Below are 25,228 nucleotides of genomic sequence, written 5' to 3'. Positions count from 1 at the left end.
ATTGGTGCCTCCTCCGAAAAATGTGTCTTGTGCCCTTTTGAGACTTGTAGTTACTGAAATTGGTTAGGTTTTTTTTTTGCTCTTTGATAATAGAAACTTTATTTTTTAAAAATTTATTAAGAAATTTAAACATTTTGAGTATGTTGTACTTTAAAAAAATTTTTAAAAATTATTAGTTCTGTACAAGGTCCGCTGTATTACACAGAATACAAATGTCTGTACTCTAGTCAGTCTTCATGACATGACAGAAAAAAGAAAAAGAAAAAAAAGGTCCAGACTAACTGTATGCTCGGTTTTATACCTTACATCATTTACTTCTTTGGTGAGAAACCAATGACACAGGGGCCACACATATACCTCCACTAGTAGCTTGTCTGTGTGGCCTCCTTTCTGGAGTTTTAGGAACTTGATTATCTTACAGGTTGGGAAACCAAGGTGCAGAAAGGGCTAACCTCAGCCAAGTTCTGGCCCAGACCCAGCTCCCAACACCTTGTGCTGACTGAGCGCTTTAGCACTTACCAGCCAGGTCTGAGAGGATAAATTGATTGGTTTGGGTTTGCTGGGTGGATGGCTAGAAGCCACAATTGGATCAAATGCACTCAGTCTGAGAAGCAAAAACATTAATTGCGTGGTGGTGTAAGAATGGGAGAAAGTTGTTTTTTACGTGAAATTTAAAACTCTGCTACAGATGCTGCCAATAAGTGGATTAAGTGCTTCTTTGAAGAGCATTTCTTTCACATTAAAGATGGAAGCAGTGGTTTAAGAGTGTTGACTACCCCCAATTTTAATCCTGGCTCAGGAACTTACCAGCTATGTGACGACAGGGCAAGTTACCTAAGTTCTCTAAACTTCAATTTCCTGATGTGTAAAATGGGAAAAGTAATAATATTTCACATAACTATTATTAGGACTAAATGAAAAAGTCACTAGGAGAGAACTACACATGCTGGATGACTCTACCTATTATTATATGGTTAATGATGAAAACCTCTCTCATCTTACATCATAAAATATTCACAATAACTTAGAATACCCTTAACCTTTTGAAATTTAATTTGCCAAACCAGACAAGGAACAACAAAACATTTCAGTCAAAAGTATATTACTGAACAATAAAATCCGTTCAAAATATAGCATATCATATACAGCAGTACATACTAGGGAGCAGTTTCTGAAATGTTCCTATTTCCCCCTTCTCCCCCCCCCAAAAAAAAACTTGGTAATAAAAAAATAAATACTAAGTATTGTTGCAAATACTGTATTCCCTATTTGTAAAAGAATGTGTGTATGTGTTTGGTGAACATATTTTTTAAATGTGCCCTCCAGATATTTTTATTTTTTTCCCCTTGACCTTTTGCAAAAGAAAGATATACAACACATCCTGAAGTATACTTAGAGCTACTATCATAATTCGCCATAATGATGATCGAGTTGCCAGGAAAAGAATATTCTCTTTTAAAAGGCAGAAAACTAGTTATATTTTGCATCTATATTGAATTACTAGCTATCCAAGCACATGAGAGTTACCTGTTTAAAAAAATACAGAAACTTACCACTCATCCTATCAGAAAACATTCTCCAAGGACTCTAGGAGCTTCCTGAACTATAGGTAACTATAGTGAACAACACTAGCTTCCTCAGAGAACCAAGAGACAGTGGTATTGCCCAGTGGAGGACCCATGCAAAATAAACTATTCTTCAATTTAATAAGGTGAAAATAAATATCTGTCATATAGGTTTTTAAAAAACACTGGGAAAATGTGTGTGCAAGTATCTAAAATAGCATCTGTGAAATAGTTACAACCACCAAAATAAGGAAGGCTTGTTTTTCTATTTTACTTCAAAAAGGACAAATAAATTGGTCATCAGTCTTTGATAAATTCTGGATTTGCCACATCTCCAGAAACTGTACAAATGGATAGCTCTTCTGTTTTGCTTAAATTATTTATAACATGTATATCACATAAGGAAAATTCACTTCATGCTTTGCTTCAGTAAAATGGAAAAAAAAAGCTTTCTTTGAAATTGGCACTAAAGTTGTTTTAAATTCTTAATAGCAAGGAGATACATCCAACTATAAGCAGAATGAACAGTCATAATACATATCAAATCAAAATTATTTCCTTTATATCATCAGCAATGAGTAACTCCAGAGGTAGTATGGCAGAAATGAGCATGGATCCTATCAGGTCACAACCAAGGAAGAAATTAAATTTATTTTTTCTATGGTTTTGCCCATAAATTGCTTTACACATTTAGGACCTGAATAAAAACCACTCTCGGCAGAAATCTTGACCCATTAATTCAACTGACATATCAATTTACAACTTTCAGGACTGCAGATATAAAAATGTAAAGTATAAAATTATGTAAGTTTGAAATGGTTTTAATCATATTCATTAAAAATATTTACATTTTCCCCATACTTACTTGACAAAACCCCTTGCAATATAATTCTACTCTAAACTTTTATTTATAAAATGAGGCTCATTTATGAGATTTCAATGAATGTTACACTGCAAATTACTTACATTCTGTAAAATATTTCAAGAACTTTTCATATCAAAGGTAGTTTATATTGGATTATTTGAAACCCAATAGTGCCCACAGATGAGCTTCTTATAATTCTTTTCATTAATGCTTGGAAAGCACTGTGAAAATGAAAAGTGCTGTTAAGTGCTATTATCTCCTTTAAATTTTAAATTATACTGTGTGCACATTGTGAAATAAACACATATGCAGCATGTCCATGTTTTGATATGTATTTTTATTTCCCTGCAGTTTTCACTTATCAAGAACAAGTAACAGGGAAAGTTGTCTGAACTAGTGCATAAACAAACATTCTGAAACACCACTACACGTATCTAATTTACAAGAACCGTATAAAAAAAGTCACTAAAACACTACACTATGAAGGTGTCCAACGCTTACAGTCAGACTTTTTTCCAACCCGTTACTTGCCTTGTAGCCACAGGAAAACTCTCCAAAATTGAAAAGACAATCTTGCCACAACCCTCCCCCCCTCCCAACACCTGGGATGGCTCGATATCTAGACTTCCAATAATTATTGCAATGATATAATGCAATACATACCTGGTAAAATATCCTTTATGTGGTGTGTTACAGTTTTAAAGCCAGTTAAAATATGCAGTCTTCAGATAAAATGTAATCCTTGAAAAATTTTCATATCTGCACAGTTTAAATGTGCTAGATGCATAATTTTTCCTAGTCCATTTTTCTGTGTAATTATTTTTTATAAACTGGTATTATAAATAGAAATATACATTCAAAATATATGGAAAAGTGAGTTACTACATTAAATTTGCATGTATCGATCCATCCCTTTCCCCTGCACAGTAATAGAAAATACTATTTTGCCTTGAACTTCATATTTGACAGTGAAATGCCACTAAAGTATTTACCAAAAAGTCCATCTAGTCAAATTGTGAAACAAAATGAACCAAGTGAAAACTTTACAGTTCCTTTAGAAAAAAATTACAAGAATTTCATTTCCTAGCTATGAATCTTTTAACTTTTTAGACACAAAGTTGGATTTATTTTTACAAGATACAAAATGTAAACATGGCAAAATAAATAGTTAAAACAAGTGATGCAGGATCCCATTTCATGCTCATGATCCCATTAAAGAATTATTTTTTAAAATCCATTCAGTTGCAAATTCAAGTGCAAAAGCATGATGATGAATATCTACTATTCAAGTAACAGAAATAATATTGATGATACAAATAAACTATTTTACAAGGTAGTGATTTTCCCAATTTTACAAAATATACATCATATATCGATTACACATCCGATATACTGTAGTCCATTTAGGTCCATTGTTATGCTCTGTGATCCACAGAGTGTCGCCTTTTGCATTCAGCTGGAATATGAATAACTGCACACCATCAGCACAGGTCAAAGCCACGTGTTTTAGGTTATGTCACTTCCATAGCTACTGTTGTCTCTGCTATTCCATTTAAACCCAATCTTTCTGGTTCATGGTTCTCTCTATAATAAGGCAAAGAGTAAAATAAACATTAACATTCTCTAGAATATGATGCTACTGCTTAGTATTTACAGATACATTTTTATGTAACTACAACTAAACATGTACTTCCCAATTTCTAATTACTTGATTACACCTATTAAGAAAGAAATTTAACATATTATTTCAGTATACGCCAGTGATAATTCAGTTATGAGATAAATGACATAGGACAATCCAAGTTTTTTACAATAGACAGAACTTTTGATGCTCAAAAACGATAATCATTAGGAATACAATACTACTTAAATTACTTTCTGCTATAGTTTAATTTTACAGGTTTAAGGTTATGTAGTTATTAATCCATGCAAATCAATTTTTTTTCTGATTTCTATGAGACTAAATTAGTCTCATAGAAAGAAATATAAAAAATACTCTGCAATATATTATTCTAGACTTAGTTAATCCCAGAATACTCTCAATTTTAATATATACATAGGATAATTTTAATTTCCCTTTTTTGTTTAAGGTTGAAGAAAACACGATTTTGATTTGGAAATTAAAACTCTGAGTTGGAAGTTAATAATAATTCTAACCTTCCAGACTGTCTGAACTACAATAAAGTAATGTAAGAGTAACTGTAGGTTCTAAAATAAGACTCTTTGATATATTTGGTTACCAGTTGGATGTGGTTTTCTCCTTGTGGTTTTACAATTCTGGTTGGCATTTAAACACCTACTAGTGACCTCAAACAAATAATGTAAGTCACAGATCTTTATGCTAACCAGATACTCAACATCTGTTGAAAACCAAGTCAATTAACAGATATCTACTGCTTCAGCAGTAAACAAAATAAGTCTTTTTCCTCTCACAAGACAGCTAGCTTTCAGAAAGGGATAGAATGATGCTTGAAACACACACACACACACACACACACCTTGCTATGCTGCTGATGGCACTGCTGGGAGTAACCTTTGGCACTCTGTCCATACTGGCAGCAACTGTGGCAAGTTTTAAGGCTGTTGGCGATGGCGCTGAAGTCCGTGTACTGATATGCACATTGACCGGAGAAACAACACTGACGTTACTGAGGTGCACTGCATTGGTCAGGCAAGAATTGTTCATGGGAAGTGTCTGAGGACTGCTCGTGCACAATGCTGGGATTAAGTGGTTTGTAGTGGTGTGGCCAACTGTCCTGACTAGTTGTACAGCTGAAATCCCTGGGCTGGATGATAAAGCCATATTGGTGGAGTATAATGTTTTAGAGGTTCCTGAAAGAGAAAAAAAAATCATTCATGTCATGAGATATTAAACTCTTAAAAAATTAGGAGTTTAATAATAAAAATAAATCCAAACATCTGTATTCTAATTAAATGCCAATTTAACTTTCCACACAATAGCTTCTCCAAAGAGAGCTTCTGACAAGTAAGTATAACATACTTACCTGTTACAACCCCCAAAACAAAGATGCCCTATTTCTCCTGGCTTGCATAAAAGAGCTTTGCAAAGTATTCTGCTGCCCCCATATTTGGAAACTGTGTAACAGGACAGGGAAGTCCTCTCTAAAGGTTGATGACAGGTAAAAATGGTAGCTGGATTTCCATTAGAATTTACCCATGTAAGAACATCAGTAAGAAGGGGCAATCAGGATTGTGGGTACATGTAAAAGTAAGTAGAAAATTGAGGTCTGACCAGTGGTTAAAGGATGATGGGAACAATAAGTCTGAGGACTCAGGGTGTAGTAAGAAGCAGACAGTTTCAGTCATACTGTATATCAACAGGAGGAGTCAGTGAAAGCAGGTCTATGAATATGTAAGAGTAGGAAGGTAAATTAAATTTCAAACTTATTGACAAACCATCCTGGATTATATTTGGCTTTTTATCAATGCATGAATAATTCCACAGTGATGGCTGTCAATTTGCTCAATTCATTTCCTAAGATGTGAGGCAACTGACAGTACATGGATAAAAACAAGTAGGGTGGAGAGTAACATGGGTAGGTAAGCAGTGGGTTCAGGAAGAAATAGAAAGCAGGTTCTATGTGAATTCTAGAAAACATCCAGCTATTCCACCACATCTATCCATAGAAATTCCAGAATTTCTGAATTCTGAAATTCTAGAAGTCCTCATTGACTTCTTGTACAATGTTTTCCTTTTAGATTTAAAAGACAAAAACCATACTCAAATCAGCAAGTTACAACTTTGAGCTAGTAAGTACCACATGAAACCACAGGCTTACCTGAAGGCTGGACAACACCGTTTATGTTGTTGTGGCCAGTGTTTTGTTCCTTGGCTACCTCACTGCGACTTGGAACAGGTGCACTGACCACTGCAGATGCAGCAAAGTGGGCACTGGCTGAGTCAAGGGTTTTAGACATACAGTCAGAGGTGCTTGAGCCCTATAAAATGAACAAAATTAAACTCTCAATTTTTACGATGTGATTCCGTGAACATATTAAGGGCAAATCCAAAAGGTTGTTGTCATTTTCATTTTGATCAGTTACAAGTGTTTATATTAAGAGATCTAGGACTCTACAGACTTTTTTCTGACATATGAAGCAGGGAATTGACTAAAAACTGGGAAGCAAAAAACTATTTCTAAGAAAGAACTAGGGGATAAAAAAACTCAAACCTTTAACGTTCTATTAATTTTTCCAATAAGGGTTAACGAATGCTTTTAAAAGTACTCGACAACCTTGATACTATGGGCAAAATGAAATCACAGAGATGACTAATAGTCATTTTTGTCACAAAGTAAAAAATATGTCTTGGCCTAATTTTGCAGTAGAGACCGAAAATACTTTAAGCTGGTTACCCAAGAGGCTCAGAGAAAGCAAATAAAGGCAAGTTTAATGGCCATTTTCCTTGATTTTGTAAAATACTGGTTAGCATTTACTAACAGCCAATAGCCTTACAATGTGGGCCCAGTCCCAAATCCACCTGCATGTTATGGGAGTGTTGAGGTGTCCTAGGATCACTGAGATTTTCAATGCATGAATAATTCTACGGTGATGGTTGTTGATGGTTGTCTGTGTACTGACACTCTGAGAATGAGCTGAGGAGGTGCTGGCCTCAGAGTTCACAGAATACAACGAAAATGAGTTAATCCAGTTATTATTTTAGAATTATGGAGCAACAAAATGTAAGACCTAAAATACTAGGTTTATTTTTTTCAGATGGCTCAAATTTGAAATATACTTCTCAGTTACAGTTTTGTTTTTAGTGGCTTAAACAATAGAAATTTATTCTCACATAGTTCAGAAGTCCAAATGAGTCTTACAGGGCTCATATTAAGGTGTTGAAAGAACTTCTTTCTTCTGGCAATTACGGTTTTACAAAGTATTTTTTTCTTATCCACCGTGTCTTCATTTTGTGGTGCTTATGGAAAACCTCACTTGGTTGCATTTTTTTCTTCAGGGAAATGTGATTCAAGGGGGCAAGGGGCTAAGATTTATTGTACAATTCAAGAGAATTACTTTTTAGCTCATGGGTCACATTCACCTGGCACTTAAACATACAGTTTAGGAAGAGATTAGCAAAGTTAAATCATTGAAAAAAATTTTTTGGGGGGGGAGGGGAGCAGAGGTGGGGAATGATGGTTCTAAGAGTATATAATTATTTTTATGAATTCTCATAACCTTTTAAAAAAGTAGTTTTTTCTTAAATTAAAAATATTATATTTGATTCTTGTGCTCCTTTCATAAACTATAAACCAGTCACTTAAAATTATGTAAATTAACAAAAAAGACACCTAGATTTCATCTCCAAAATAGAGATTGGCGATATTAAGGTTATTTTCTGTGACTAGATTAAAATTAAACAGAACTACCTAATTTTGAAAGAAAAGAAGAGACATAAGCATGATTTAAAGACAGGTTTACCTGTGCTTTTGGATGTGTCTGTTGCGAGGAATGCTGAGATTGCTGTTTCTGCTGAAGCTGAGCAAGTTGCTGCCTTTGCATTTGAACTAACTGCTGTTGATGTGTCTGAAACTGCTCTTCTGTGATACCCCCTGTCACTGATAAAAAACATTAATTTCAGAAATAAGTATGTTTTAAAGTACTTTTTACAATGCAAGTAGAATACAACATAAAATATTCCACAATTAAGATGAAAAGCAATTAGAAACCAATATACATCATCAGCAAAGAACCCAATAAAAATGACAAATCTTTCAGCCAAAGTAGCTTATGCTAATATTCATGACTTTATGCTAAAAAAGTTCTTATATGTAGTTTTTACTGTATAACACAGTTCTAATATAAGAATTCTACCATTGACTCAGACAGTATCTTTGAGATCACTCTTAATTCTCTGTCTTATGGTAACTACGTAATGAGAAACTTTGATTTATTAGTGCAAATAATAACAATGACTATGCTACAGTTGTAATAAGAAAGCATGACTACCTGCAAGAATGTATATGATTCTGACTGCTGGTTTTCATCTATAACACTGAAGTGAAAATATCTTTTCTCTGACTACGAATCAGAGTGGAAGACAAAGAGTTCATCTAACATAACCATAAACCATAGTTTAAACCAATAGATAAGATGCCTAAAATAAGTCCTATCTATAAAAATGTGGGCTAGAAATCAGAGAGGTGTCCGGAAAATTAAATATACAATGTATCTTCAGATGTAATCAATTATGGTATAATTGTGTTAAAAGTTAGTAATTTCAAATAAAAACAAGACATCTAAAACTTTTGTTTAAAAGATTAGCGAAGAAAAAGTTGTAATAGGAAATGTTTTTCTTAAAGAAATGTAAACAAGTTTCCATATTTAAGTAGATCACTGATAAAATGATTTAGAGGATACAGAGCTATTTCCATAGAAATTAAGTTTGTTACCAGAGTTAAGAAATATTAAATCACATCAAAATATATTTACTTCTAAAGTCATTTTACTCTATTTTTCTTTATTGCTTTCTTTCCTCTCTTCCAACTATTTCACCCGGTCAACAAGTATTTACTATCTACTATAATGCAGAATGCTGCAATAAGAGGTAAGAGTGACAACAGGGGAAAATAAATCAAGAGAGTCCCTGCTATAAAGTCCTTGGGGAGAAAAGAAAAAGTACATATAAAAAAAATACCAACTAATATGAGAGTTGACCTTTAAATGTAATTGAGAAATCTAATCGATATGACCAAAAAAGTTTAGACAGGAGACTATACCCTTAATCTAGCTTACTTAACTACCCTCAAAGTGTTTTATTTAGTAGGATCACAAATGGGAAATTAAAAAAATTTTTTGATGGTAAATTACTTATATAACAAGCTATGTACAGTATAGTCTATTTTCTATGAAAAGGGAGTTTGGCCTCAGAGATGGACAAAGCCTTTAGATATGTCCTCATTTCTGTTTCACATTATCATTAAAATTTGTATTGACAATGAGGGAAAAACCGTTCTTAAATATATAGCGATTTTATTTTTAGAAGATTAAAAAATCTGGGGCTATGATAGTACTCATTCTAAAATTTTAATATTACCTGTATTTTTGAAGTACACATTAGTTATCTTACTGAATTACCAACAAAATCAAATGTCTTTCTTTGCACATGTTAAATTCACTGCAAGTGTTCTATTTTTAAATGAAAAAAAAATTTTTAATTCTAAATTTACAATCTTCAAAATCAAATGAAAATGTGAAGTATTCACGAATTTCCAGCTGTTTGAAAACCTTGGGAAAGAGATGAAAAATAGTTTATTAGATACAAAGGCAGGAAGAAAAAAATTAAACCCAAATAAATCTGTTTAAGTCCTATGTGTATAAGGAGTGTAGGATTGCAAAAGAAACAGACATGGAATCTGGTGTTAACATGGTCTACTCCCTCAGATCCGGCATTACATTTGTCCAGGGCGAAGGTTTACATTGTGGTAAAAAGGGAAGAGCCACAATGGTTAACTTTAAGTGAGGAATAAACAAATAAGGAAAATATACTTTTAGTGGCTATTTTAAAATTGAGAGAGAAATGAGAATAAGGAGGATCTTTTCTTTTTCCAAAACCTTTGAAGTTAAGACAATCATAAAATCTTACTAATTCGCAATAAAGTGTGTATCTAAATTAGTAGAAAGAATAAATTGCATCTTTTTTAAATTAAAAAATTACTTTCAGTTGGTAGTCCATGGCTAACAAAGTGCTGCCAATTGTTGGTATTCTATTTGCTTTTCTGAGCAGATGATCATTTATGCTGATAAACTTGTCTGTTTGGGGCGATACATCTACTTATCACCATCTTGTTGAGACCATTCATCTGCTCAGGAACCCCATCTTTTCCCAATGAAAACTCATAAAATCCCAACTAAGGCTCAATCCAAATTATTTAAATTAATAGTCAGTGTTTCCTAACCTTTTAAAACTTAGGCTGACTTTGATACAAAAAAATCTCATCTCTGATTCCATTACTGGTTGAGAATTACTGTTATAAACTATCTAGTTCTATAATATGGATATGCTTTAAAAAAGTTACATTCATTTCTTCTCTTCTTCCTCATTTCATTTATTTTAACAAGCTGATGTTCCTCATTCAGAATTTTCTAGAATATTAGTTTTATTTCAACTCTTCAGACAAAAATAGAACATGTACAAAGCATCCTTTCTGACTTGCTTTCATTTTGTTAGGGTGAATGGAAAGTGGTAAGAAAAGTATGGTTTTTGTGGTACAGACGGAGTACTGAATTACCATTCTTAGGTTTGACTTACTGGTAGGTGGAACATGGTAATTTGATTGAAAGTACCTTTTCCACTAATTATTTTTCCTTTCAAAAATTACTGAAATACTTTATGAGATTTACTTCTTACACTGACTTTGAATCATCAAGAGGCAAACATCAAAATACATCAGGAAAAGGTCCTAATTATAGTGTGAAGAAATCTGTTTAGGAATGAGATATAGGGTTGGGGCCCAGCTTTGGGCAGGTGGCAGTGGGGTGGTAGAGGTGCAAAAGGGAAGTGGGAAGGTACAGAAGAGAAACCTTAATCTGCTTCAGTTGCGTAGGGCCAACCCAAGTTATTTGCACTAGCTGCTCTTAAGTTGCTAGCTTAAAAGTGAAAATTCATGCTGGTCATAAACCTCCCCCTCCCCCCTCCAAGTCCTATCGGTTTAAAAGTATCCGCAAATCTGAATGTTTGATGAAGGTGGCAATATTTCACTATTCCAGACAAATGGGAAGTATTTCTTTCCCTAAGTAAATAGTTTTGCAAATCTCCCTGACTAACATATTCTAATAGGTATACATACGTATTACAGATTTTCCTTTTTATGTATGTAAATGTGCCATTCTGTACCTTAGTGACATACTTACACTTCTAAATATTTTGTTTTTCACTAAAGCCCCTAACCTTTCAAGCTATCTTTTTATATGTGGTCCATTATCTATCTTGGATTTATCAGTTTGCTTTATTCCTCAGATGAATCCAGATACCTTTTCTTAGAACACTAGTCACAATCCTTGGAATGTTGATTCTTTTTTCAAAGGTCCTTGGCATCTCTTATTTCATCTTTCTTTACCTTTCAGGCATGTGGTTCCTATATATGGTCTGTTAGGTTGCCCAATTATCATCTTTCCCACCTAATGTGGTAGTAAAGATTATCAATAAGTCAAAACAATGTATTATCCAGCATTTCTTCATCAACCAGATAGAGGTCTTTATTACAAAAAATTTTAAATATGCTTTACTGAAGCAATGCAGACTATATGCAATTTTTGTTTGTTTGTAAAGTCAGAGCTGGGGCTGTACTGGGGGATGGGGACTGGGGAATGGGGACGGGGAGGGAGATCCTATTTTAAACCTTCCAGGTCATAGTGAGGAATCAGGTGAAAGGTTACATAAACCACTGCAACTATTCTGAGGACAAATCTCCCAATCCTTGAAAGCTGGCACTACGTGTTCGGGACTATACACTTTCTATAATATGTAACTCTCACAACTAATGGCAAACTAACAAACTAAAAAATAAACTGCAAAACTATGGAGTTAGAGAAGGTGGGGTTAGAGAAGGTGGAGACAGGAGGTGAGGTGAGGGTGAGGAGAATGAGGAACAAATAAGATGTGAGAATAAATAAAACAGACTAAAGGTCCATTTAAACTTCTGACACTGAAGCTAAATAGCTACAACTGAATTTTCAGTATTATTTCCTTTAGTAGTCAAACTAAAATCTTTTAATTCTTGAAGTCTGAATTCATTTCTCATCTTTGGAAGTGACCCTAACTTGAAAAAAACAAATCCTTGTGATGACCTTGGCCAATTGTTAAAACATAGTTCTATCTGTCCTAAAACTTTTATGCTTGCAAACATTTTATAGCAATTTAAGAAAGAAAGGGAAGGGAAACCGGAAAACTGAAAAATAGGGAATTTCTTTTAGAAAACTGTCCCAAATGTTGATGATTTTATAAATTGAGATATTTGAAGCTGGTCAAAAAGGCTTCTGGTATCTATCTACTTAGTACACTAAGACAAGTGAGAAAATAAAAAAATACACTAATTTGCAATCATGCATGAGTCAAAACCAAGATTAAGCATAAATTAATCCAGCCCTTCAAACCTGAGCATGCAAAGCTACTTTTAGATGTGAACTACAGTTTACTGAGGTTTGGATTTAAGAACAGCATCTAAAGAGAATAGTTAAATAATACTGTACTTTCAAATGACTAAAATCTTATCATCTATTTATGTAAAGAATGTAGTATTTGCCATGTGCTGTAAACCCCTGAAGGTAAGGATTATTACCGTGTAAAACTTTGCAACTCTTAAACAATATAGTGCTTTGCACATAATAGATCCTAAATAATTATGTATGAAAGTAATTTTCCTTGGTGATTCACTTGCCATTTTCAGCACAATCTATCTTTCCTTTCTGTCCAGATTCTATTCTTTGAGAACTTTTCAATTTAGAAAACATACCTTTATTTTAATAGTTAACAAGACAAATCTTTTTGCTTTAAAATGAAATCCTTTGTTTTAGTTCTTCTAAGACATAGAATACATATTTCAATTTGTTCTCTTTTAAGTCTTTAATGTATGATATCGAAAATAATAATTGGAATATACTTAGGATACAGGGATGACTTGAAAAACATTAACTAGGTTATTAACAACATAAAAGTAAATTCTTTGCCACTAGTCCACAAGTTCAAGTTTTTTTAAGAACTAAGGAACTTGTGATACAAATTAGTATTACTGTCAAGTTTATCAACGCTACCATAAATTAAATCATTTATTTGCTGAATTTCCCGGCTGTGAAATAGACAATTCAGTCCTTATAATTTGTCTAGCTCAGTGATAATCTCTGCCAGTTAAAAATATAATCCTGTGTCAGCCTTGTTACTCTTAAAGACACATGCTTTCAGGACCAAGTCAATTAATAAGCAGAAGATCAAGTGTAAAAGACACATAGCTTAAAAAAAACTAAATACAGGAGGGTTCGATCCTTTTGTATATGTTCATCAAATATAAAAAGACGTCTTTCTAAAAGTTGTATCAATATCTTTTGCTTTAGGAAGATGAAGAAATTTCTATCAATATTGATCGAATTGTAAGTGAATCTATTTAAAATTATCTAACCAGAACTGAGAAAACTATGTAATGAATATAACTGGTACAGATGGGTACTTAAAATTGCCATAGCTTTTTAATTATTTACAAAAATGTTATTAAAAGATTTATTATGCATTTATATATTCATGCCTAATATTTTGAAACAAAACAAAATTGTTAAAAACAACGATGACAACAAAAAAACCTGTGGCTTCAATGACTAGAGGAGCACACTAAGCAGAGAAGGAAAACAAAATCCTTTACTCTAGCAACAAAAATTAAATATATATTTGAAAAGTGATTAAAAAAATTAATTCTAATGTACCTTAGCTGTTGCTTAAGCCTTGAAATTTTTCAAAGGAAGAAACAGTACTATGTGGACAGTACTAAAGAACATAAGACTGGAAAAATTATACAGACCAAAAACACTTTTTCTGATGGTAGGGGAAAGGCAAAAGTAAAAAAATCTTATTATCTATGATGCTATGATTTTTTAACATTGTGATTTAAGTTCCCTGAGAAGTGCATTTTATTGTGATATTTTAAAAATGTATTTTATGCTAATGTAGTGTAATAAAATTCTAGAGCTGATTATAAAATTATTTAAGTTACATTAAGTTTTATTCTGGATCACTAGAGTATTGATGATACAATAATATGCAATAAATATCCATTTTCTGGAAAAGAGGTAAGTCAAACAGATCTGAAGTTTATCGAAAATGTATATCAGAAAGCTAAAAATATGTGGTCATGCTCAAGTAGAGAAGAAACATATTAAATCATTTTTGGGTATGATATACATTGGTGGAGAAGAAATTCATTCTATGGTTAAAATTATAAATGTCTACATTGATAGGTTTTTAAACTCTCTTTTTGGCAAGAATTATTTTGAGACCTTTTTGGTACAGAAATTCTAGTTCAGATAAATAATTTGAGTTGGTTGGAAAAAAGATCTTAATATTCATCAACTTCCTATTATCTTTAGATTTCTAAAAACCTTGCCATCACAAGATCATATTAGTATTTCTCCATTTCAGCTTCAAAAGCTCATTAAAGTTCACAGACTCATGAACTTTATATAACAAGATGGCATTTTCCTTACCTAAGTACGTTTAGGAGAAAATTAACCAACTAATTTGGAGAAATGATATGCCAACTTCCAATCATTCAAAAAATCCAATTTTCCATTATAAACTTTAAACAGATAAATGTCTAGTCAAGTCTGAAAATACGCAGTTCAGTAACTAAAAAGACGGAACACTATTGAGACCAAATTTCAAGCTAAAATGATTTAAAATCATTTTTAAATGTTTAACATAATTTTGCATACTAAAATGCACCATCCAAGAAATAATTTAGAAATATATACGTTTTACAAAAAGAAAGGATATCAATGATATAAGTTAAGTCACATCTAGTTCTGTCTCTGGATACCATGCATTATTTGCAATGTACACATATGAGAATATTTATAAATTATACATACTTGCATACATATGACAGACTATCCACAGGAGGAAACAAATCAAAATTACATTTGATTAGATTCTCCAGATATTATATATTATTTACAATGTACAAGCAATAGAAAATATTAAACTAATTTGAACACCATGAGTCTCAAAATGAAAGAAATTTTCTAATGTCAATTAGAGGTAAGTAATCAGAAAAAAAATTATAACTATTCACAGGGAGCTTCTTAAAAATCATTTTTTGGAAAGAAAGCCTTCAACAGTACTCTCAAGGAGCAATGGCCACATTTAAGCAAAGTTAATACATTAAAATGAAAATTTTCTTCAACAAGAGCAGACAATATTACGCTATGATGATCTGGTTGCAGCTTATAACCACTTTGCCCATAGGGATCTCTATGCATTCTGCCTACATATTCACCATACCAGACATATACTTTCAAAATACAAGTCAGTAGTTTTATAGGTATGAGGACGTTTTGGTTAAAATGTGAACCACAATAATGAGGTTTAGCTTCTTAGGTTGGAAAAAACATGTAGTAGGTTACGATAAAATTGCTGTTCTCATTAGGATTATGAAAATGAACTTTCAAAATTTACCTTGAGAGTTTATTGAGTAGATAATCAAAATTAAGAAACAAAGAATATAAGGATATACATTCAACAAAGTAACAGCTTACCTGATATGCCATTCTTGCTGGTGTTCAATAAAGCTACAGATGCTGCAGAGACTCTTTTATTGTTCACAGTCTGCCCTGGTTTTCTTGAGGTACATTCTTCACTATCACTTTCCTGTACATTTAGTAGCCTTGGCTGGAAACACTGTAGTCGACATGATCTGATATTGCTTAATATTTCAGAAAGGGACAGTCTATTTTCACAATGTTTACTGGAAGCATTGGTCCGAGAGAAATTAGAAGAAAAGTCTATAGTTTGGGAAGAGCTTGAAAAACCATTCAGCATTTCAGGGTCTATCTGTTTCAGGACTGGGTCATGTTCTGTGGATATTCGGTCCATTATGACCCTGAAAAGCAATATGAAACCAATTATTATCTGAAAGAACTTAATAACATTTTCTCTATATCATCCCTTCCAGCTTGTAAACAAAATCTAGGTCAATATAAATACTTTACCTTCCACCTCTGCCAATTCGCCTCCTTGCAAATCCTATACATCTTCTTGGGACTGTGAGTGTCGTAAGGCAATGCCTATATCTCAACTTATCCAAATTTGCCAATTCTGAATTTTCAAATGAATGGTTAACTTGGTCTAAACGCGGCTGCAAAGAAAGAAAAAAATTAAAGTTCATGGAGTAAATGTGAAATAAAGAAATACTAAATCATGATAAAAATAAAGTAACTACAGCAATATTAGATCCAAACTTAGATATGAACTGTAAAATTGAAGTTTAAATAATATTAACCAGGTAAAATTTTATAAAACTCAATCAAAAGTTCATGCACCAAAATAACTCAAACTGAATTTAGCTTATAAATATAATTAGGGTGTATTATATTTTAAAAAGAAATACATCTTTATAAAATATAGCTTTTATCAAATATGTAGAAAAGTAGAGATAGTAAAGTTAGTAGTTTATAGGCTTCCTATTGAGATAAATCAGAAGGAAAATTTTTTGGATCAAAAATTACACTTTAAGCATGCACTTCCTCTTTAAAGAATGTATATTCCATTTCTTTGCCTTCCTATTCCCTTTATTATTCTGTTTTTTTTGGGGTGTCTTACCACTTTCTGTCCCCTTTTATAATAATTCCCCCTTTCTCTCATTAGCAGAAATTGTAAACAGCTCCTTACCTCTTCTACATTAAACACACACACTTTGAAAAAGTTTTAAATGTATATGTTTACCGTAATGCAATAAGACGAATGGTGTCCACAAGCCATCCTCTAACTCTATAGTTAATACCTTATCTGAAAACCTGAGCATTTGGGAGTTAGGGACATTCCTTGATATGATGCTATACCAAAACTTGATTTTATAGCACAAAATAATTTCTAAGTGTGTTAAAAAATTATGACGATAATAACTTGATAAAATATTGCCATGAGGAAAGTTTAAAAATGACTCCTTTATGTTTGATACTTATTGGGTATGTATGCACAAGATGGGCTTGCCTAACAGTAAATTTCAGTAAACACTTAGCAGTCATAAAAGGTTCAATTAGAGACTCTGGGCTTACCTAACCAGTAAGACACAGTGAGTAATTTTTTGTAATTGCTGAACTATAGCTATAGTTAAAGCCCAAAGTGAAACTAGATTTCTAAAATATGCGGCATCAATTTCCAAGTAAAGGATTCTGATATCCTTTGAAAGAATTCAGTACCTTTGAACATTGTTTACTGGTATCTGCATAGGGAATAGTAAGTAAAAAATGCTGATGGGTTTCCCATTTTTAGATCAAGACTAAGTAATCTTGACAAGAGTTACCTATTACTTCTAATTCGCAAAAACACCACAAAAAATTAAGTTCTTACAGCATAATACTGGCATCCTGCTCGCCTCCTGAAAGCACAGGGACCATCAGGATCATTTTCTTCTTCAGGTTCTGATACTGGGGATGGTACCTAGAAAAAAGAGGCATGAGACATTCCATTTAAGTTATCAAAAGTCAGTAGATAAATCTTTGTAATGGTCTAAAATTAGAATCTGATTACAAACAGTAAATTATTCTTACGTTACATACAGCAGGGCAGTAAATTCTCCAAAGCATTTAAAGACTAGCAGAAATTTTCTATGGTGAAAAATGATTATTTTTAATGGATTAGTTCTTGCAGGTAAATTTACATGGTATTGCTTAATTGCTTCTAAACTTGTCAACTGCTATAAACTTAAAAAGAATCAGTATAGTTTTTATAGATCCCACTTATATTTAGTAAATAATGTATGTAGCCATAAATACTTCATTATGACAGTTATGTTTCACTTATAAGTAGGTGTGTTTTTATCCATCTCTTGGTAATAAAAGCAAAAACTAGGAAGTAAAAACAGGCATATAAATAGTCCCCTCAAACGCCATAAAGGCCATACATTTTACTCAAAAGGGTGTCCCTTATTTCTCCACTTATTTTTTAAAAATTACTTTTTAAACTTAGCAAATTAGAAGCAGAAAGCTAGAAGAGGAAAGAAGAGTTGCTGAAGGTAAGCAGACTGGTTGCAGAGAGAAGTGATAAGCCTACAATTTGACAGCGTAGAAAAAATAAAGACCTTCAAAAAGCTGTCACATATTAAAAAACATTCTGCCTGGGACCATGTGGTATTAGGTCAAATCCCTAGATAATCTAAGTGAACCCCTAGGGCAGCAATGATACATTATAGCACACTTTATAAATGCCATCCAAAACAGATTAAATGATATACAAATATACTCTGATATGGCAAGGAAATAAATATGGTTTATATAAATTTCTACCCACTATGGTTAAAATTAAAAAAAAAAAAAAGTTTTGGTACTTAAGTTTCAGTTGTCTCGCAATTTCACTTTGGAGTACATCTCTTTCTGACAACGCTGGCTCATACATATTTACTTGGAAATTTTTGAACCTCACAAATCCCTCTCTTCCTATTTTGAGAGGAAAAATGTTTTCTCCACATTATTTCCAAACTGTGGTAATTACCACAGAGCAGGGTCATCCAGGGGAGAAAGGCATTTGTTTGAGGTTCCAATATACCTCCACCAGCCCTATGGGGGAGACACAGAAACAGTAAGCTAGGGCTGATTCTTCTTCCTGGGGAACCATGCTCCAAACCTGAAACTTGAAAGGAAATCCCAAATGTGATTTTTACACTTTGGTTCCTTTGCAAATCATCTACCTCTTCTAAAATACACACAGGAAGTGTTGCAAAGTCTTAAAAATTCTTTGCATAATGTATACCAACCCTTGCTCCCAACCACCATTCCTTAGGAGTGGATTCCAGGATTTAGTCTGAGTCATAGGAAGAGAGAGCCATTTTAGGAGAATCAAAGTATGACCAAGAAGAGAGAAGATATTTAGTTCTGCTATGCTGCGAAATCAGTTGGGTAAGTCTGGTTAAAATGTTTGTTCTCTTAAAGCTCCCCTTTTCCTTGTTTATTGGACAAAGAAGAAGCATGCGATTATTTTAATGATTTTTTTTATCAACAAATTCCTGATTTTGAGAGACTACATTCTAAACAGTTGCCTCACTGAATGAGGTCTAACTATAGGCAAATACTTAACTCTTAAGCAACATGAGGATACCATTATAAAAAATGAATGAGGGTTGTAAAAGATCTAGTACAAGGAATTAGAGGAACCACAAGTTTCAAAATGTAATTTTCATATGGGGATGAGGGCTGTAGACTACATGAATAAACGTAAGAATTTACGTTTCAGGAAAAAGTTTCTAGGGGTCAGAGTATCCCATGGCATCATTCTTAAAGGCCTAGGAATGTACAGCAAAGTATCATAGGCTCTCATTAGTACCAATATAAGGCTATCATTCATATACATACATATATATATGTACACACACACATTTAAATACCATGTTATATTCTGACTTAAAATTCTTTAATAATTTGCCAATATGTATAATGTAGACAGAGGCCATCTGCCACCTGGCTACTACTCCAGGTATCATTCTGTTCACCCTTTCTTCCCTTTGTGTTTTATGCTCCAGCAATGTCAAATTGCTAGCAGTTGTCTCTAACATGCTGTTTTCTCTGCCTAGAGCCCTTTCCTCTCTCTCTGGAAAACTACTACTTGTTAGGACATTATCTCCCTCATACCTTCAAAATGGTCATTTAATTAAAGTTCCATGGCTATTCAAAGTCCTGCTGGCATTTAATTGGATGATCCTCTGACAAAAGTAATGAATTATTTCATTACGTGCTTTTCAAGAGCATACTAAATTAAACACATCTTTGTGCATTTGTAAAAATTCATATGAATGCTAAATATTATCTAGGATACAAAACCCACATCAGTGACAAAAGAGTAAAAAAAATATAACCTAGTCAAAGAACACATTTTATACAAACTCTAGATTTTAAATAGTTATAACAATGTAGTGTTTTATAAACAGTCTTGCTTCCAAACATATTTGTGATGTTGGTTTTTAAAAATTTTTCTTTCAAAGAAGGTCAGAATGTTAAAATATGATAAAAGCTTGTCTGTTACAGTATTCTCTTTATGTTTCCTATACCATATAGAAAAGTGAAAAAAAAGAATATTGCTATACCAGGTGCTAAATATTATTATTTTTAAAAACTGATCCTTTAATATATACAATTAAGGTCTTATTTTAAATATATCACTTATGAAAGTAAAATTAAGATTTTAATTGAGAACATTTTGATATAAAACTGTTGCAATATAAACCAAAGAATTATCTTCATAAGTTAAAACTTGAACCAATTCTTCTAAATCTTCTTTATAATCAAATAGTTATTGCCAAACGAATTAGCAAAATTAACATTAAAAGTTGTTAAATATGCTAATGGAACATGATGAAAGGGAATTATTATTGTTAGTGAATATTTACAATTACATATTTAATATCTTAAAATATTGATAATCTTTGGTTCAGTAATTCAATTCCTAATAATCTATTTTAAATACAGAGGAAAGACAGGAATGCTCATTTTTATAAAGGGGAAAACTGAAAACCACCTAAATGTTCCATAATGAAATAAAGTCTATCCTACTGATGATGAGAAATAACAAAAAATAAATACTATTTCAGTGGCGATATACATAATGTGGAAGATGTTTATGCTATACCTTTAGATGAAGAAAGCAAGAATCAAAACTCTCAGATGTGAATTATGTTTTAAAGTAGAGCAATAAAAGACTAGAAGAAAATGTCTTTAAAACAGTTTTAAAACAAGCACCTGTGGAAATTCATCTTCATCTGAGCTGTGAAAGTCATATTGCTTAATGTCACTCTTATTGATCACAGGCAATGTCTCAGGAGTGGGTTGCTGAGATGTTATCAAAGCCTCTGCTTTAGGCTTCTTTGGGTACTTCTTCTTTTGACGAACCACATCAGAAGCCTCTTCTTTCAAAGACAAATGATGAGGGTGCTGTTTACAAGACGATTTTTCCCCCAAAGGAAAAAATGAAAATCATTTTAGAAATCATGAAAAACTATACTGCTCTTTGAAAAACATACATTTTTACCCAGGAGATGATTTTATTTACTGTTTTTAATACACAAAAATTATGTGATCATAAACTGAAAGGTTTTGCTTTCTGCAAGTTATGATAAAAAATAATTATGGTACTTAGATTTGCTTTTTATATTGTTATTAATACTTAAACTAAAATGTTAGTGATTTTTAAAAATTACTATTACACAATCCAGCATTTAAAAAGTATTTACATTTGATTTTAATTTTATTTACATTCACTGTACTAATGATGAAAATTAATAACTTTTTAAAGTAACGAATAAGATTATGAATTCACTAATTCATTTCTTTGCTTATTTCCAATTTTAAAAAAGTCAATTTTTAAAGAAAATAAGCTTATTAACTAGAAAAAAACTTCACTTTTTAGAATGTATAATTACTACCTCAATTAAACAATAATCAAACTGTTCTCAAGTAACCCAGAGTTGTGCTGGTACTTCAGAGGCCATCTGGCAGAGACTGGCTCTGCCTCTCTTCAACAGAGTAGCTCTGTTCTGTTTTTACATACTGCTATTCCTTTTACTAAAAAGGACCTACCACTTTAAAAAGTTTGAAAATGATTCTTTTAAGCACCAAATTACAAACAGTATGAAAAGGTTAAAAATATTTAGAAAGTCATACATTTCTTCACGTAGCCTAGATTTTTGTTGAAATTGCATTAGGGTAAAAAATGACACACACAAAGAAAATGCTGCTTAAATGACAAATTACTTAGTGAGATATAAACTGTTCATAGAATGGATATAGCTACGACACCAAAAAGAAAATCTCAACTTCTTGGAAACTACTTATATCTTAAGTGGGATGTGTGAGAAAGTAAATATAGTTAACTATGTGAAAGATGGTAGAGCAATGATGAATGCAACCATATCTCTAAAATTAGTATTTAAAAGGCTGAGTGTTTCTTTATTCTTAGAGATGATCTAAATTAAGAATCAATATATGATAAAGGCTGATTCTGTCAATAATTCTGGGTTGAGATTTTCATATTCTATGCCTACCAATCACAAACCTAGGAAAAGCACTGATTTATATTAAATGGATTTAAAAAAATAAGAAAAATAACATTTATTGCATTGATAACATTTTTGGCTATAGAGGCAAGTGTGATTTTAAGGGAATCAGGTAGTTGGGCTAAATGCCTGTGATTAATAAGAAAGAACTTTGGTGTTTGAACTGATATGAGTTGAATAAAGGAGGAGTCTTCCTGCTCCACCTTCTTCCTTGACTTTTAAGAATGAACCCACAAAAATGAGGATTGACTACATTTTTAAAAGATGAATTTTCCACAAACATCCTAAGTCACTTTTTAAATCTTGCTACACAGTAAAGCTCTATTGTCTAACGTTTCAGTCAATACCTGTTTCTTATTTAAATCTAGGCTCCTAAAATTAATTCTTACTAATTTTTATATATCTGTTGAATACTTCAATTAATGTACCAAGTGAATACTGAATAAATATAACTGAATAATTAAATATGCCAAGTAAATATTGAATAAATATAATTCTTTAATCTAAGAGATTGAATTGATCACTAAGTCTGGTTCTTTATTAGAAGAAATTGTAAGCTAGATGTTAGAGGACTTTTTCAAATCATTCAAGGTAGATAGCAATTGATGAATGCTGGTTTTGGCAATAATTATGACAACAAGAATAACTTCCAATAGTTTCAATGAAGAAAGTTTTAATTTTAGTTTCTGATGCCTGCCAGTACCATGTAGGATTTGCTGAAGCTAGTGATAATAACTAAACTTTACACCCTTATTTTCTAGGGAAGCAGATCTCATAGTGGAAAGCACATGGTCTTTGGTGTTAGACCTGGACCCACACCTTGAATCTGCCACTTATTGGTTATTTGATTTAGAAGTCACACAGAAGTAAAATCGATCTCAATGGGTTGTTATAAGGATTAATGAGTTATATGTATATAAAATTCCTAGCAAAGTGCTTGGAAGATAGTAAGAACTAAATACATGTTCGCTACTTTCTTCTTTAACCAAACTATACTACGACAACTACAGAAACCAATAACTGTGCGATCAATATTACCATACATACTTCCTGAGGATATTCACCTTAGTTTTACATTCTTGGACTTTGTGATGATTTCCATTATGAAGAGTTGCTGGAGTGGCATATAACTCTTTTTCAGATCTATTGATTTTCACTTCATTAAGGATTTCACCACCATAGTCTCCCAAATGATATCTTGAGAAGGTAACAAAACATAAAAAAAAGTTGCATTGTATAAAAACAAAGAAAAACCAATGACACTTCAATTAACTGGAACATAACTAATCAAATAGGGCCAACGATTAATCAGATTATTCCTAAAAGAGAAAATTTACAGAAATAAAGGAGCTCATATTTGAGATTTAGTAAGCAAAACAAACCCCAAACTCTGAATCTCCAAAACTCTAAGACACACAGAAGACTAATTTCTCATATATGCTATATTTTAAAGCACTGGGAAATGATGTTTAAAATGCTTACCTCAAGAATCACATAAAATTCTGTTAGGTTTAGTATCATCTAATTATGCAAAAAAAAATGACTATTATATAGAGAACAGTTTCAAAATGCGCTGAAACAAAAAATGTTTTCTACCCAGTCAGAAAATAAAATCAATTAAACATTCATTTCCCTCAAATTTTATTTAATAGAAACTTTAATACAGAGATATGGACAAAATGATCTTTAGGTTCTTTTCTAACCAGGATTCAATGATCCTGAAAAAAAATTTAAGTGTATTAGAGGATCTATACTACACAACAAAATTACTCCCCCAATTTGCACTTCAAATTATAACAATCTGATTAAAAAAAAAAAGTAACCATTCTTCAAAAAAAGTAGATTTTGTTAGAGAATTAATTTCAATTGTTTTATGGTTAGTTAAAAAAACAAAGACAAAAAACTTTCATTTGGTATATATTATGCCTATCATTTGGCTAAAGCTTCCATTAGTATATAATAGTAGTAATGTTACCTTTTTTCCACAACTTCTAAGGTTAAGTGCAATAATTCTCGTTTTGTTTTCTCTCTTCTCTTAATCATTTCCAAAATCGTTATGGCTCTACTAAACTCTCGTCTCAGTTTCAACATCTTTTCATAAGAGGCTTCATCATTCTTACGATTCTATTGAAAATAATGAAAATTTAGGAAGAATGACTATTAATCCAATTATCTACATTTCCAGCTTTAATAAAATCTTATCATATCTGAATTCATTCTATAAAAGAAAAATGTTAAAAAACATTAACCATAAAAATGTTTAAAAAATCATCTAAACAGCAACTACATTAAAAAAACTAACGTAAGTAACTATCTCTCAAATAAATATTCAGAAAAAAATGTTGCCAGCTATTGGAGAGAATGATATAGAAAGAATAATTCCAATGTAAATAAATTTTTTAAAGTCTGTCTGAAATAAAATCTAGTGTATAAGAAAAATGTAGTCCATTCATATTGTAGCAAGGTATTTTCCAATGACAGAGAGAAACAGTTCTGTCAAGTTAAGGTTACCTAAAAATAGCTAAAACATATCTCTACCCATCCATCCAGCTCTGTCATTGGGGGCTGGAAGGTTCAATATACTACAATGTAAACATTCACAATGATAAATGAAGCTTCACTTCAGAATCTCAGTTATAAAACTGAATGTGAGGTATAAGCATCTCAAGGAATGGGATTATCATGCTTCAAGAATGCGGAGTAGAAAAGAGATTTAATGAAAATTCTGAATTTCCATGTATTGTTAAGAAGTTCTTACTTTAGAGTGTAGGAAGTATTGAAGAAACTTAGAGTCCTGTTTAATAACTGGAGAAGGATCGGTTGCACTTAGCGACACTTATTTATATATGAAAATTACTGTTAATGTAAAATATTTTGTTCAAACAGCCAAAGGATACATTTACTTTACACTAGGCATAAAACTATTTATTTAAAAATAAGCCTTTACTACTCCTCATGCTACAATGTTCACATGAACCGCACGTAAGCAACCTTTCCATCCTTGAGTTAATAATGCAATATATATCAAAGAAATT

At 32.2% G+C, this 25,228-nt stretch overlaps 1 protein-coding gene across 1 annotated transcript in view; it reads right to left on the bottom strand.

Annotated features, from left to right (window-relative positions):
• Nucleotides 1-1,822: 1,822 nt before the first annotated feature.
• Nucleotides 1,823-25,228, bottom strand: part of EPC2 (enhancer of polycomb 2) — a 105,949-nt gene continuing 82,543 nt past the window's right edge. Inside the window, exons 5-14 of the mRNA XM_039855812.1 lie at nucleotides 24,169-24,317; nucleotides 23,258-23,390; nucleotides 20,881-21,072; nucleotides 17,504-17,593; nucleotides 16,144-16,289; nucleotides 15,691-16,034; nucleotides 7,873-8,009; nucleotides 6,231-6,390; nucleotides 4,929-5,262; nucleotides 1,823-4,014 (exon numbers count right to left, since the gene is read on the bottom strand). Coding sequence (XP_039711746.1) covers nucleotides 3,942-4,014; nucleotides 4,929-5,262; nucleotides 6,231-6,390; nucleotides 7,873-8,009; nucleotides 15,691-16,034; nucleotides 16,144-16,289; nucleotides 17,504-17,593; nucleotides 20,881-21,072; nucleotides 23,258-23,390; nucleotides 24,169-24,317 — 1,758 coding nt within the window. The 3' untranslated portion in view covers nucleotides 1,823-3,941. The remainder of the gene's footprint in view (nucleotides 4,015-4,928; nucleotides 5,263-6,230; nucleotides 6,391-7,872; nucleotides 8,010-15,690; nucleotides 16,035-16,143; nucleotides 16,290-17,503; nucleotides 17,594-20,880; nucleotides 21,073-23,257; nucleotides 23,391-24,168; nucleotides 24,318-25,228) is intronic.

Source organism: Pteropus medius, unplaced genomic scaffold, assembly GCF_902729225.1.
Source record: "Pteropus medius unplaced genomic scaffold, Ma_sr-lr_union100, whole genome shotgun sequence".
Taxonomy (NCBI): Eukaryota; Metazoa; Chordata; class Mammalia; order Chiroptera; family Pteropodidae; genus Pteropus; species Pteropus medius.
Note: the sequence above shows the minus strand (reverse complement) of the source record. Positions and strands in the feature narration are given on the sequence as shown.